Source organism: Eretmochelys imbricata, chromosome 1, assembly GCF_965152235.1.
Source record: "Eretmochelys imbricata isolate rEreImb1 chromosome 1, rEreImb1.hap1, whole genome shotgun sequence".
Lineage (NCBI taxonomy): Eukaryota > Metazoa > Chordata > Testudines > Cheloniidae > Eretmochelys > Eretmochelys imbricata.
In genome coordinates this window covers 344,988,258-345,004,172 of record NC_135572.1, presented here as the reverse complement: position 1 = coordinate 345,004,172, position 15,915 = coordinate 344,988,258, and the positions used below count along the sequence as shown (strand labels likewise).

Sequence of the window (15,915 nt, the reverse complement as noted above, 5' to 3'; positions counted from 1 at the left end):
CTAGAGCAAATCTTTAGAAAAGTATCCAATCTTGATTTAAAAATTGTGGAGGAGAATCCACCACAACCCATAAGTTGTTCCAATGGTTAATTACTCTCGCTGTTAAAAATGTACGCCTGATTTCCAGTCTGAATTTGGCTAACTTCAATTTACAGCCATTAGATCACGGTACACCTTTCTCTGCTAGATTGAAGAGTCCATTATTAAATATTTGTTCCCCATGTAGATACTTATAGACTGTGAGCAAGTCACCCGTTAACCTTCCCTTTGTTAAGCGAAATAGATTGAGCTTCTTGAGGCATGTTTTCCAAATGTTCTGTTAAGATTATTTTGCAAGGCGTACAGTTACTGGCCTAAACACTCGTGTAACTAGTTTTTTCTCTTTCCAATAGGAGTTCTAATAATCACTAATTGTGATAAAAGAGATGGGGCTAATGTTGTAAAACCTTAATTGTTTAACTTTGTCAAATATGACCTTTTGGGTCTGTATTTGTACCAGCTTGGTCTGGGCTAAGAAGTGAATATTTTTGGAAAGTTTTTATATTTGTTTGGCCATTTTAGCGGTATCTGAACACACATCCACAGTTTTATGCCTTTAAACTGAGTTGAGGTTGAACAATAAAATGTTGTTTAAAGGGACATGACAGGTTAGGTTCTAAATTTGGGTTTTGTTTTAAAAATTTTAGGAAATTGATGAAAATTAAATTCATGAAATTAAAAATATATAACCGGGAAAGGGTCATTTTAAGAATTTCTGTGAAAGTGAAGTTGACTATTAAAATAAAAAACAAAATGAAAAACTGACCCTGTTAAGAGAAATGTAAAGTAAACAGAAGCTAAATAGTATAAACAGTGGAATAACTTCAGGGTGATTGTAAATTCCCATTGAAATCCATTTGAGCTATGGGTGCTGAACATCTTTGCAAATCAGGCCAATTATTAATAGTCAAGGGATGCTTTTAGATTAAAAATCATGATTTAGGTTTCTGAAATGTAAAACTGGTTCTTCATCACTCGATATCATTCATAGTTTCATGGATGTTGATGACATGTGCTGGATTATTGTCACTCTGTTCCCAAAATGTTTGAGACTACTGGCTGTAAAAATTGCATTTCTAAACACTGGTGATGCACCTGACAACTTTCCTTTTTTGACAAGTATGTATCACAGAAGGATGAGGAATTGCTTTGGCTTTCCCCCCCTCTTTCAGGCTTTGGGAGAATCCTTAGGACAAGGTGATGATCACAAAGACATGGACATCATAACCAAATTTTTGAAGGTAAAGAACTTTAACTTGGTTAATTAGTTATATTTGAGCCGTAGCAAAGATTCAAATGTGGCTGAATATACTCAGGATAGAAATGCCAGTTGTGGTTATTCTGCATGTCAGTTTTTATTTCCACACTTAGGGTGGGATTCTCAAAAGTGCTCAGTGCCCGGGAGCTCTCATTATTTCCAGCAGGAGCTGGTGGATGCTTAGCACTTCTGAAGAATAGGTCCTTATTTTCCAGTCTTCATTAACATGGTTTTGGTTATGCCTTGTTTTATGACAATGAATTCAGTAGCAATTGTTCTTAAATTTAGAGAGATTAAGCAGGATTATGGTCACTATGTACTAATATGGTGCATACAAAAAACTCCATTTTTTAAAAAGAAAAGCAGTGCATATTGGAGAAAATGAAATTCCATCTGTTTTCACCAGATTTAGTAAGGGAATTAAAGAGAATTCCACTGGCTTCCACCTATGGCTTCACTGAAGAAACTCATGTTTAGGCAACTAGGGTAAAGTAAACTGCTTTCCTGGCTAGAAACCCACCTGGTGATTCAGTCATATATCTTGGTCCTCAGGTAACTAATTAGAGTGTCAAAAGTCCCATGACCTTTGAGCTGTAACTAGTCGTGTGAGTTGGTATATTGAGTGTTTTTTGATGGTAACCAGACGTAAGAATTTTAAGATAAGCCTGGCTCTCTCCGACAGTTCAGGTATTAAAGTGAGGGCAAGTTGGATGTGTTGGCTGAGCTTTTGAGGCCCTACGTTCAATTTGATGGTGTTTTTATGTTTGTCTGGAATGCATTAATGCTGCATCTGATCATCTTTAAAATTTCAGGGAATGCTGTTTGCAGGTGTAAGGGGAAATGAGGGCATACAGAGCTCCTACCATGAGGAGAAAGGGTGGAACTGGGATGGGGGCACACAGAACCCCTGGTGATGGGGAGAGGAAAGGGTGGCACACAGCTTCTGGCATTGGAAGAGATTTCGAGGAGTCCCAGAAATAGAGGCGGATAAGAGGGGGGCACATAGGGAGGTGTGTGTGTGTGTTGAGGGAAATAGGCAGATGCAGGGAGCCCCTGGTGTGTCAGTGAGTTTGACCTGCACAAGCTATGAAGTGTGGTGCCCCTAGTCATGTATTTGGCTTCACATACAATGTGTTAAACATTCCGTGGGCCGTGGTCTGAAGGGAGTGCTGGGCGCGTGTCCATTCTAAGTGAGCCTGCGGCTGTTGGCATCTCGCACCTACATCTCTGCTTTCATTTTATAGTCCAACTTGCCTCCATCACTGATGTCCACCTCAGCATCTCCCTAGTTTCCTTCTTCCTCTCCTCTTTGTACCTTCGTACCTGCCACCTCTTATGGCATGTCCGGTTCCTTGCCTCTTTTCATTCAAGTCCCTCCTGAAACCCTTTTTTTAGTTTTGACATTTATGCTGCACTTTTATGCAGACATTTTACTGGTGTAGCCACTAGGTGGCACCGTGGCATAAATTTACTCCTTCCTTTTCCAGTTTCTTCTGGGTGTCTGGGCGAAGGAGTTGAATGCCAGAGAGGATTATGTGAAACGCGGTGTGCAGGGGAAACTGAACAGTGCCACACAAAAGCAGACAGAATCCTATCTGAGACCTCTCTTCAGAAAACTGCGGAAAAGGGTGAGGGATCTTCAGAATGACAGGGTCCAGCCAGACTTCTCTTCACCTCTGCTTCCTAACTACGTAGTGCTTCTTATTGATTGTCTCCATTGTACAGATGGGGAAGTGGAGTCAGAGAGGCTAAGTGACTTGCTCAAGGTCATTCAGTGACGCAGTTGGGAACAGAAACCCAGTCTCTGACTCGCACTCTTGTTTAACCACTGAATTCTAGTGCCTGCCTAAAATAGATGCCTTCCCAAATGTCATAATGTGTATCAGTGATCCAATGGGTTGCTTATGTTTTATTCACAACTCTGGCACAAGTTACATAACCTGTGTGTGCCTCAGTTACTTCATTTGTACCAGTGGTTTTCAAACATTTTAGGCTGCGTACCCATTTCCAAATAATGCATGCCGCATATCCCTGTCTGAGATAAGGTCACAATATACCTACGATTAGATTGCCAAGTGTTACTAAACAAAGTGCGTTGTCCGCCAATACAGGATTTTCCTTGCGTGCCTCCTGACGAGAACTTGCTTACCCCACTTTGAAAACCCCTGATTTATACAATGGAGATATTTATCCTCTTTAAAGTGCTTGAGATTTGTGGCCGCAAAGCTCTGTGTAAGTGCAAAATACTATCGCTTTCAAAAGCTATGTATTTCTCAGAAGTAAAACTAATGTTTTTTCCTCTTTCAGACTCTCCCTGCAGACATCAAAGAATCAATAACAGATATTATTAAATTCATGTTGCAAAGGGAATACGTGAAGGTATGCTTACTTATAAGCTTCTAAAGTGTTCAAGCCATGTAGTATTAATTGGATGATATACTGTGAATGTTTCATTTTGGCTTCTCAGAGGCATGTCGTTAGAGAGAACACATGTTCAAACAAAACTGACATCAGCCTCTGCTGGTTAGGCACCAGGTAAAGGGATGTGGGGAATTCACTGATTGTATAGTTCCTGGAACTGAATGACAAGTTTCCAGGTTCTGGTATGGTATTTAATTCTCAGGAAAAGAGGGCAGCTTGGAAGTGTCTTGGATACATCTCCTGCTTTATGGTCAAACCCTGCTTGATTTACAACCTGAGAGACTGTTGAAGTCAGTGCAGTTGCAAGTCCAGGCAGAATCTTGCTGTAAATGATTATATTAACTTGCAGAGGAAACTTGAATGGAAATTTCAACATTATCTCTCAGTTAATACCACATTATGTGTTTGACTGCTGTATGTAAAATATCAAACACACATAAGACCTTGTCCCTCCCTACATCCTGTATTGGACGTACCCACATCAATAGTCCTGTACAAGCTTAAAGAGGGGGTGATGTTGAGGGTAAATTATTAAAAAGTTTAGTGAACACAGTGTGCTTAAAGGAGGAGTGAGAGGTTTGGCATACAAGAACAATCAAAGTGTTACATTTTACTTTGAGCGTTCTGTAGCCACCTCCAGAAATGAAACTGGAATGCCAATGGTAGTTCTATGGTAGCTTGTGTGGGTGGCAGGAGGAATGGAGCCTTGTAATTCCCCTCACTTTCCCAGCAGTATGATAAGACTTGTGAGGATTTGGGGTAATCTGCCTAATAACCAAGCCTGATTTTGTTTCTGACTTTTCTTAAAATTTGCTGGCCTAGGACAAGTTTAATTCAAGTCACTTTAAGGCCAAAGTGTATTTTTCAATTATGCTTTGTGTAGTCTAAAAGATCCCCTTCCAGCTCTTTGCAAGGAGAGCAATAGGGCTATAGTATATTATGTTGGTGGATCAGCTGTGCCTATCTGTTTCACAGGTGCTTGATTTTATACTCATTAAGTTGACTGAACTGGGCACTTTGAGTTCACACATGGAAGCTTTTGTGAGGCTTGGAACTTTTAAAAACACATTGTCTCCTTCTTTATTTCCCCATCTCAATTCCTAGCAAGAGTTGTCCTTTGTCACAGTCTGCTGTCTTGGATACTCTTTGGTTTGTACAGAATGGTGTACACTATGCATGCTATGTATTTAATTACATCCAAATATATTAAAAGGTAGCAAAATCAAGCACTTGAAAATAGGGAAATGCCAGAATTAAGGCAAACCATTAACCTCTGCATCACATACCATGCTGTGTCAAAGCAGGAACAGATGCCAGTTCTCCAGAGTGGCATTCAACTTCCTTAACCAGGAAGCCATCCTTCCTCTTCCTACAATCCCCTGCCTCATTTGCTGCACATCTTCCAGCTTCCTCCTACAAACAGCATCCTTCACTACACAACCCTGACTCATGCTAGCCTGTACACTGCATGAGGCAGGAGTCCTGTGGAAAATATAGTATGCGATCATGTAATTCTGGCATTTCCCAACTTTTGATTGTTACAATTGCAAAATTAAGCATTCTTTGAACATTTTGTAGACTATTTCCTAATTTAAAAAAAGCCCTCAAAAAACAAATTTCATTATGTCGAACCATACTGACCCCCCCAGCATGAGCTGGATATAGATCTTTTGATCTACAACGCAGACCTCTGTTACTCTGCTAATTGAGTAACTGGTAGCAGTAGTAGGCTGCTATCCTCTGGACCAGTCACTAGAGCCGGGGATAAGACTCAAACTTTGCCAGGGGGTTTCACAGCTAGTTGCTGACTGCTGGGGAATGTAGATTTCCAGGTTCTGCAGGCCAGTGCTGTATGGATTCTAGACCCTGAGCTTTTAGCCTGTCTGTGTCTCTCTCTGCTTTTCTAAGTATTTATAAACTTTTTTTTCAGGCTAATGATGCGTACCTTCAAATGGCCATTGGAAATGCTCCCTGGCCTATTGGTGTCACTATGGTTGGCATCCATGCCCGAACTGGCCGGGAAAAGATTTTCTCTAAGCATGTGGCCCATGTTTTGAACGATGAGACTCAGAGGAAATATATTCAGGTAAGGGCTTAAGGAGTGTTAGACTCGGGATTCCAGAGGCTACACATTAAAAGTTAGGAAGACCTTTGAATAGTGCAAATTTTATAAGCACAAATGATATGGCAAAAATAAAAGGTGGTAGGTACGGGCTGTTGCCTTTTGGCTCTGACTGAATGCAGTATCCGTTTAATAACCAAGGCATCCTGGACCCGTTGGGGCTCTCCTGCTGTGGTTTAGGGATGGAGTCTAATAAGTCTTTTTCCATCACCTATCATGATTCTACATTACGGCTGAAATAGCTATAAACCCATGCTTCAGTCTCCTGGGCTCCATCATTTTCTAACCTCTAGCATTAACATCACATATTGTCTGGAGTTTATGATACTGTTGTTGAATTGACTGAACAATGAAACACGTTTCCAACTTGGTCTTGTATTTCTGCAGCCAGACAGACATGGTGGTTCTCTTAGTGTAACTCTCCTTAAAGGGACACCAACTCAAAATGGATACAACATTCCAGGTTCAGATAGAGCCCCCTGTTAAATTACATCCTGAACTGAAAAAAATGATTCCTTTAAGAATTGGTGTACAAGCTTTTCTGATGATTTATGGTAGGGTCCCTCAGCAGAGGGGAGCAGGTGGGTCTGAGAGGATTACCCCTCTCCTTATCCCATATAAATACATGTTTGGCTGTAGCAGCAGCAGCTCTCAAGTAAAGCCCTCCTACCTTCTCTATGGGACCTGCAGAAATAGTTCCATGGGGCAAGGAACTTCCCTACTAGCCAGTGGCCTCTACCCCGGGCCCTTTTGAGCGGTCCTTCCTGCTGCAATACCAAGACTCCCATGGCTTCCAGCTCCTGCTATGAACCATGATGCCATCTCTGCTGTCACATTACCGTGGGGGAAAAGGAGAGTATCTTTTATTTTGCTGATCATCTGAGGAAATGTCTTCCTCACATTGCCCCCCGTTTCGGACATTCACAGAAGCCAGTGGTGGCCCTGTAACTAGGGGATGTCACTTAGAGGAAAAGGAAGTGTCACTCAGATTGCTTTTGGGGCCCCTGACTGAGACATGTTTGAAGCTGTGTATTTTCTGAAATACCTCAAGTTAAGTTTCAGCATCTTCATGCCGTTCTCTCTGAAAATACTGTACTTAGGGGCCTTTAGGCACTTAAGTCAGAGGAGGGTTTCAGCTCTGGGGGCTAAAAACTGAGCTCTATGGGGGCTTTAATATAAATTTCATCTGTAGCCTTGGGAAGTCCCTCCATTTATGTTCCTTCTTCTCTAACATGGGGATAATCCTTACCCCAGAGGGCTATGTGATATCTTCTTCGAGTAGCCTTCTCAAGTTGCAGTGTATTTGACTGTCCTGCAGAGGTTTCTCTTCCCATTATCTCTAATACGGGCTAAATTTGCCTGTCCAGGGGATCCTTGTGTTCATCTCCCAACTGTGCAGATTTCTGTACAAATCCGTCCCAATCCTCCTTCACTGTGGGAAGAATTTTCAGGTCTATGCTGCTCAACCACAAGGCTAATTGTACAATCATATGCAGGGTTAACGTTTACACATGTGTGTGCTTTGTCTTCACTACAAACACACATAATAGTCTTTAGTAGATACTGTTTGTATTTGGGTTATGCAGGATCTTTGCTGCTCAGCCCAACAGTGTCAGGTGCACTTTGATTTGTTTGCTAGAAGTCCACGGTTACAGCATCCAAAGCAAAGGGAGATCATTTAGGGCTTCTGATTTTTGGTTTTAACCGTTAAACACCAGTAAAATGCCCCTGCTTTAAAATAGAATAAAATAAATGGTGTTTAACCATAAGGACTGAGAAAACACCAGAAATGGTTACTTGTCTCTAAGCCCTTGTCTATGTGGAGCAGCAATGTGTCCTACGGGGGCATGGCTTTTAAAGCGCTTTAACATATTACACGTTAATTGGACCATGCAGACCCTGCTGGTGCTCAGTAAAGGTTTCCTAGTGCGCTTTAACCTAGTGCTATTTGAAACTGTACTACATTAAAGTGCAGTGGTTCTCAACCAGCAGTCCAGGGCCCCTTGGGGGCCCATGAGTAGGTTTCAGGGGGCCACTAAGCAGGGCCAGTGTTAGACTCACTGGAGCCCACAGTAGAAAGCCGCAGCCCCCCTGGCATGGGGCTGAAGCCCAGGGCCCTGAGCCCTGCCACCCTGAAGCCTGAGCAGTGTAGCTTCATGGGGGGGCCTTGTGGCCTGGAGCCCCAGGCAATTGCCCTGCTTGCTACCCTGCCTTTTATATGCAGAAACCCAGTTACTGTGACACAGGTGGGCCGTGGAGTTTTTATAGCATGTTGGGGAGGCCTCAGAAAGAAAAAGGTAGAGATCCGCTGCACTAGCCCCCTTTCCCCCCCCCACAAATTAATGAACCCTGAAATTAATGAACCCTGAAAACCTAAATCTAAAGCCGCAGGGGTTGCAGAATTCATGGCAAGCATGTGTCACACCTGCCAGCTAGTGGTACCTTGCCATTGCAGCCTAGCACACCACAGCCGAAGCTGGGGTCACTTTATTCTTCACTCTGTGCTGTTTACGTGTCTTTTTTTTTTTTTTTTTTTTTTAGAGAGTCCGAATGATATTGTCAGATAGCTTAGGCAGTAGTAGTGTACCCAGGATAAGAGAGAGACAAGGTGGGTGAGGTAATATCTTGTATTGGACCAACTTCTGTTGGTGAGAGAGAGAAGCTTTTGAGCTTACACAGAGCTCTTCTTCAGTCTTTTAATTTTAAACCTGAGTATAGTATAAGAAGCAAAAAGTACAAATGGTGAAAGTATTTATCACAGTTAACCTGATAGTGCCAGTTTCCTCTCCCGGAGGAGGTAACCAATTTTCTAAGGTCTAAACAGCTAGTGACAGTTAGTGATACGTGTTGTCCCATGAATCTGTTTGAACGACGGACTAAATTAATAGATTATGCCCCACTATTCCCTCTGCTGTTTGGAGCATTCAGCAAATCCTTTCCTTGCAATTACCCTGTTCAAGAGACATGTGTCTTCTGGAAGATGCCTAACTTTTTGAAAAACCTGGTTACACTGGGGTGGGTCGCTTCTGTGCCCGAAACTCAAAGTTGACCAGGAAATAGTTAAGTTGGTTTGATTGCTGCTGGTTTATTACAGACCTCTCCTTGTTTTCTTGACTTTCTAGGGGTTGAAGAGGCTCATGACCATTTGCCAGAAACACTTCCCAACAGACCCATCCAAATGCGTGGAGTACAATGCCTTGTGAGTCTCTCAGCTGCCCAAGGCGTAAATCATTTTCTGCTCTCCAAGACCCAGAGAGAGAGGAGAGAACAGCCTAGACTTTGCTTGAAATCGACTAAAAACTTGGGGTGTGTCTGGAGCAATAGCATAAAGCCAAGGGCTTTGTCTAGAGCTTGATTTCTACAAACCACCTCTATTTATGTTTCTTTTAAGCTCTGTGTACATTACACTCAACTGATCCTGAACCCATTTGGGATTTTGGGGGGTGGGGGTGTCTTTATTTTAATTATTCTGGAAATCATAGGGGCCAAACATTATTTCTTTTCCCACAGCTCAGAAGCTTAGATCGCGGTCATCTGTTGCTTTTATTGGACTCCTCCCATTGAGGTTGGCATGGGCAGATGATTAGAAGGAAACAGTTGAAACTGAATTCTAATTATTTCTGTAAATATGAACATTTCAGTGTCTAATCTTTCATGTGGTATTTATCAGAAAAAAGACTCACATATTTCTCAGCTGAAAAGTACAGCCAAACTGGTAAAAGTTTTTGATCTTGAATGGATCTGTTGTTTTTTTTTTTAGTGGAGCTTTTAATATGAACCTTGTGAGCTTGGAGTAAGGAATCTTTGGGCTCTTTAGGTTTTAGAGCTCTAGTTTACACATCTGGAGAAGATTGCAGCCTGCTGGGCATTGCAGTTAGAATAATTAGTGGTGGAAACAAGACCTCCCATGGCCAGGTATAGTATTTCAAGTAGGCACTGACCTTTGCTATCATGCACCCTGATTAGGGAGGAGTGGGAATGATGCTCCCTCATTTACGTGTACTACAGAAACAGTGGAATATTGAATGGTTGTTGAAGTCGTAGCAGTAGTGATTCCTGTGTGCTCAGCAGCCAGGCTGTTCTTCCAATATGCCTTGGCCTGTCCTGGAGAGACATTTCCAGGGTTTGGAGGGTCGCTCACTTTTCTTGCTTATTTAAATCTTTGACCTCTCTGCAGAGGATGCTAATTACTGCCAGTGATGGGAGTGGTTTTTGTGGTAATGGACATTGTCCCAGTAGGAACTGGAGTTAGATCACTCACACACAACACAGGCCACCAGAAGGCCCTGACATGATGACAACTTTTAGTCGCAGCTGACCTGGGCTGGGTTCAAACTGTTGTTAGCAATGAGAGAGGCTTTCTCTCCCAATACCAGTCCCATCAGATCTTCTGAACAGTGACACTTTTATGATGTGGACTTGTGTGTGCTCAGACTCCATAGTGATAATCCGAATCATTCACAATCCATCCCTTATAAACCCTTGAAGTACCACCAAGTTTCATTTAGCAGGTTGGTGCTTATTTGAATCCTGATCCTAACTGTGAAGGGGGCAAGGGAAATGTGTTGTTAGAAGACAGTTGTTTCCTCCTAATTCATTGTGTTGTGGGGCGCTGATCCTTTGTGTCTAGTTCTGCTTTTGGAAAACTTAGCAGAGTCTCTAGAGGAATCTCCTGGCCCTGCTGGAGTCTCTGGAGTTTTAAGTGCATCTTTGGTCAGAGTAATTGTTCAGTCTGAAGTATGGGAACCCAAGAGAAAACACAGAGAGCTGGTCTCTAAAGTGCCACAAGTACTCCTTTTCTTTTTACAGAGAGCTTCATGGGTTTAGAAGCAATAAAAGCAAGAGCCAGTGAAAAGAGCTTAGGGAAAGGGCTTTAGAGAACAGACTGGTTTTTGTGGGGAGGAGTTGGGCAGTTGTCAAGAGAGCACACTAGGAAGCCTGGTTAATAACCGAGCCTGATGGGTTTTGTACACACACACACCGCCCCTGGAGAGGGTTTAGTGCAACAGGAAATATTTATAACACCACAACTTTATCCTCCCAGATGGTTTGTTGATCTGTTCCTACCTCTTTAGCTTGACCTTAGTTTTGAACCCTCTAAATAATTTAGGCACATTACAGGCCCTGATTGAAAAGAACTGTACTTTGCCTGGAAAGGTACAGTAAGTAAATAGCCCTGGAATGATTTAAGGCAGAATGATGATATTTGCATTAGTGGGAACCAGATTCCCTTGGAGATTTATAACACCATTAGCTAACTCTCCTGTTCCATTCAGGAACAACCAGGATTGTTTTAATGTTGCAGTGGCTAATAGTTTAAATGGGGATGTTCCTCCTGGAGGGACCTGGGTTTTGTATGTGAATGTTCCTTTAATCTAATCAGATTTCAGCAGGAATGTAATTTAAGCAATGTCTCCTTGCTGACAGCCCCAAAAATATGGCCCTCCCAGTCAAACGGATCCCAAGACAGAATAACTTGAGTCCCTTGCAGTTTATGGAATGGCACCGTATTGAGAGCCTAGACACTGAAAAATACTTTCTCAAGGCATTTTTATGTAAGAGCTTCCAGCTGTCCCGAGTGTGTGAGCCAGCTTCAGTCCCTGGAGTGTCACTATGGGAACGCTGTTATGGCAACAGCTTTTATCACAGATTTGAGGCTCCTCGCATCTGGACTGGCCCAAATCACAGCTTCCAGACTGTGTTGAAATAGTTAATGGTATCTCTCTGAAAAATCCAGGGTAAATAGTTTGAGAGGGTGGATGTAGCCAACAAGAATCAGCAGCTGTTAAGCTGTTCTACAGGTTGGAAGGACACAGTATGTTCAGAGTTAGAGGTCTGGGGTTTTCCTCTGGATTTCACCAGATGCCTGTATATTTTTAAGATCTTTTTGACCGTTTTTGCATTAGCAGGAAACTGTCTTACTCAGAGGAGGCCTTGATCCTGTAGCCTTAGAGTAGAAAGATGGTCTTGTAGCAAAAGCTCTAGATTGGAGCTCAGATCTGGGTTCAAATCCTGACTCTGCTACCAGGCGTCTTGTGTGACTTTGGGCAGATCACTTAGTCTCTGTGCCTCAGTTCCTCATCTACTGTTGGTCAGTCCTGCCTCTTGATTTTAGGAATGGCAGTGACACTCTCACTGTGTTTGTCCAGTGCCTAGCACACTGGGGTTCTCATTTTGTTTGAGGCTTCCAGGCACTACCATAACGTATATAAAGTGTAGCCCTTACTCATACACAAGAAACCTGGATATGATTGCTCCCACTTAAGACAACCTGTTAATCATGGGAGTGAGGGTTGCAGGATGGGTCTTTAATGTAGCCAGGGTATTTTCGTACCAATGACTGTGGTCTCTAGGAGCAGGAGGACTAATGACGAGTCAAGATTCATAACACCAACAGCAAACCTCCACCAGGCCATAGGTGACTTTCCCTCTCCATTGGTTTCTTTCTGCGGACAGAGATGTAAGCAAATTTTGGGTGGTAAGAAAAATAACCGTAAGGGCTTAGGGGCAGGGGCATCTGTTCCTGGGTTTGGACAGCCACCAGCACAGCAGCAGGTCATGCATCTCTGCCTCAGTTTTCACTCAGCTCTGAAGAGGCCTCGTGCCAGTTGGGTAATTCAGGCCTCTGTTTTCCTACTGGTAGCTTGACTCTCCGAGTCCAAGTGCAGAACTGTCCTTCAACCCTTCCTGGCCTTAGTAGTCTTTCTGACATAGAATTGCGTATTAATCCTTCATCCCATCCTGGCTACAGCTGTCACCTCTGAGCAGCTTCCTTCTCAGGTCCTTGTCTGTCTTGGCTGTCTCTAAACCTCCTCCCCAACCCCTTATTCTCCATGGCCTTGAGCACCTTTCCCTTCCCTGAAGCTTTCCTGCCTCTTTACAGGCTCTTTTTCATAGCTCCTCCTGGCTTGCTTCCCCTGCTCTCTGGGGCAGAACCCCTTTCTGAATCTTGCCTTGTCCTTAGTCTCGCTAGGCTTAGTGAGATTCTAGCCTTATATCGTCCCAGCCTCCAGTCACATGGTTCAGATTATACCTTCCATCAACTCACAGGGCCACATCCCAGAGAATGCCTGAACCTGGACTGGAGCCAAGCGTCCCTTAAAGGACCAGAGCACATCCTGTTACAGCCCCCAGTTCTGAATGGGACCTCTTCCTGCTACCAGAATACAAACTATACATGAATGGTTAATTGATATTCAGAGATGAAAATCTAATCAGTCCAAATCTAAGGGTAGTTTACTAAAACCAACAGAATGCAGTCCTGCCAACCCCAAGTGTTCAAATATTGTGAGCTAGACTCCAAAAAATAATGAGATTTTCAAAAATAATAAATTGTGGGTCTTTTACATTCTTTTGAGTCTTAAGGATTCAGATTTTCAAGCTTTTCCCTGCAGCCATGAGGACTAGAAACTTTTTTTTAAACGAACGCTGAGCAGCTCACATAGTCACTTACCACCAGGAGCTGGGGCTCAAGAAAAAATACCAAATAGTGTGATAAAAATGGTGAGAGCTGGCAATACTTCAGTGTGCGTCTCACTTTTTCATACTTTGGCTACTGTCTAAAGTAAGTTGGGAAAAGTTTGCTCTGTTTAACTCTTCCTACGTCCTGTTAAGACTAAGCACCATCTTTGGAATCAGTCTTCCTGCTCCAAGAACATGACCTAATATAATTCAACCTTGTGTGCATAGACCAGGGGAGGGAAAACTACGGCCTACGGGCCGCATCCAGCCCATCAGGGCTTTCAATCCAGCCCCATGGCGCAGCGGAGGCAAGGCAGGCTCCTTGCCTGCCCTGGACCCGTGCTGCTCCCGGAAGCGGCCGGCACCACGTCCCTGCGGTCCGTGTGGGGGCAGGGCAGGGGAAAGGGCTCTGTGCACTGCCCTTACCTACAGGGACCGCCCGCCGCAGCTCCCATTGGCCAGGAGCAGGGAACCATAGCCAATGGGAGCTTCGGGGGTAGTACCCGCAGGCAAGGGCAGCACAAGGCAGAGCCGCCTGCCCCACCCCACTCCACTCCCAGGAGCCACTGCCAGACATGCTGGCCACTTCCAGGAGCAGCACGGGGCCAGGACAGGCAGGGAGCCTGCCTTAGACCCGCTGCACACTGCTGCCACCCTGGCGCCGCTTGAGGTAAGTGGCACTGAGCTGGAGCCCGCATCCCGAACCGCTCCTGCACCCCGCACCCAACCCCCTTCCCTGAGTCCCCTAACCCTCTGCCCTGACCCCCCTCCTGCTCTCTGCACCTCAACCCCCTGCCCCAGTCCTACAGTGATGGCCCTGCAAACAATTTCTGCACCCAGATGTGTACCTTGGGACAAAAAGTTTGCCCATCCCTGGCATAGACTCTCTCCTATTTAGTAATGCACAGTAATTGTGCTCCTTCATGTCTATGACATATGTTATGCAAGAATGATCATACCGGTCCCTTTTGTCCTCAACAAGGTATGACATTTACTGATATAAATGTATTATATAACAAGGGCGTGTGCATCAATTATGTAGGAAAAATAAACCAAAATGTCATTTTGCTGCAGCCCCCAAAGCAAGCAGGCTGTAAATTGGCAATGAATTGATGGAGGGTGAATGGAGCATTTTATGCCACCACCAGAATCCCCCTCCCCCCGTTTGTTTACATAGCTTCCTGAGCCTAATCTGCTGCCTTTATTGAGGGTGATCATGGTGGGCTGTTCCCCTCCCTCTCTCAAGTTACTGTTCCTCTGGCTACAGTCGGAGGCTGGAAGTTGAAGGACAAGCTAGGCAGGTTTATTTTCAGGGTGCATGGGCACTATCGGTTTTTGACTGTAGTGAGACGATTGCTGTAGTAAGAGGAGGCCCTGAAACCTTAATTCTTGTATCAGAGGCCTAGTCTGAGGCCTGAAGCCTGAACCAAAGTAAAGCCTGAACCAAAGGACTTCCAGGCAGTGTTAAGTAAATCTGGGCTGTGAGCCAGAGGCAGGTCCCACTCTCAGACGGTGGCAAGAAAAGGTTGTTAGAAGCACACACACATACGTGCTAATGAGAGGAACTTGCGCCAAGACGGCAGCAAGACACTCCACAGACATAAGAAGGAACAGGCAGGTGCATCTTAAAGACAGGGTCAAAAGGAGAACATGATGGATAGATTCGTTTGAACTATGATGAGTAATCTGTCCTGCAACGGTATAAAAGCAGGTCCGGGAGCGCACATCTTTGTCCAGCCAGGGGGGCAGTGGCGTGTCCTGCCACTGACTAAGCTGTGTCCATTGCCAAAGAGCGCAAATTCGTCGTATGCCCTGTGTAGTCTATAGGGAACTATTACTGTGCTTCGTTTGACAATAAACCTGGCCCGGGTTCCTTCCTACCTTACTAGAGTCTGTGGTTTTGGGGGGTTCTCTCGGGGTCTGCTGTGTCAGCGATCTGTGCAGAGCTGGGGCAGCACACAGAGGGAACACGCACGCAGCCGACTGTTATCATCATCGAACCAGAGCGGAGCACCTCGCCAGTAGCTACTGACAACAATTGCCACGGACAACACTAGACACGTGGCTGACTTGTGCTATAAGGTACTTTATGTGGTGCCCGTTGCCACGATATCTGAGGGTACCGCTTCACTGTGTTTTAAACCCTGCAGCCCTGGGCTTGCGAGGCTCACGCTATGGGTGCTAAAACCAGGTGTGTAGACGCACAGGCACTGAATCCCACCCCACTCGCCAGGCTTCAGTGCCTGAGCCCAAAAGGCTCCGCGACTATTCTTAGCACCGTCGTGCGACCCCAGTTCCAGAGACTGTGTAGACCTGGTCTCCAAGCTGCTGTTGTGGGTTTTTAAAATGCAGTGTAGACATGAGGCTGAGTGACACTGGGTTTGGTGCATTTAGCTCGCACCGTGCTCACGTTCCCAACCTGCGGAGCAGGGAAATGGTGTACAGATGGGGAGCTGAGGCCCAGTGAGACGAAGGGACTCGCCTGAGGTCACACAGGAACGTTGTCATGGAGCAGGGACTTAAACCCAGGTGTCCTAGCGCCAAGGCTAGTGCTGTAATCTAGGCCTACTTGAGGGTGTTGCTGCACGACTGGCTAACCTTGGTATTTTTGTGT

General features: G+C 44.6%; 1 protein-coding gene across 1 annotated transcript in view; it reads left to right on the top strand.

The window, feature by feature from the left end:
• The window catches only part of PRPF18 (pre-mRNA processing factor 18), a 28,531-nt gene extending 18,955 nt beyond the window's left edge, over window positions 1–9,576 (top strand). Inside the window, exons 6-10 of the mRNA XM_077836399.1 lie at window positions 1,212–1,280; window positions 2,785–2,925; window positions 3,605–3,676; window positions 5,649–5,804; window positions 8,963–9,576. Of these exons, the coding sequence (XP_077692525.1) occupies window positions 1,212–1,280; window positions 2,785–2,925; window positions 3,605–3,676; window positions 5,649–5,804; window positions 8,963–9,043 (519 nt within the window). The 3' untranslated portion in view covers window positions 9,044–9,576. The remainder of the gene's footprint in view (window positions 1–1,211; window positions 1,281–2,784; window positions 2,926–3,604; window positions 3,677–5,648; window positions 5,805–8,962) is intronic.
• The last annotated feature ends 6,339 nt before the right edge of the window (window positions 9,577–15,915 follow it).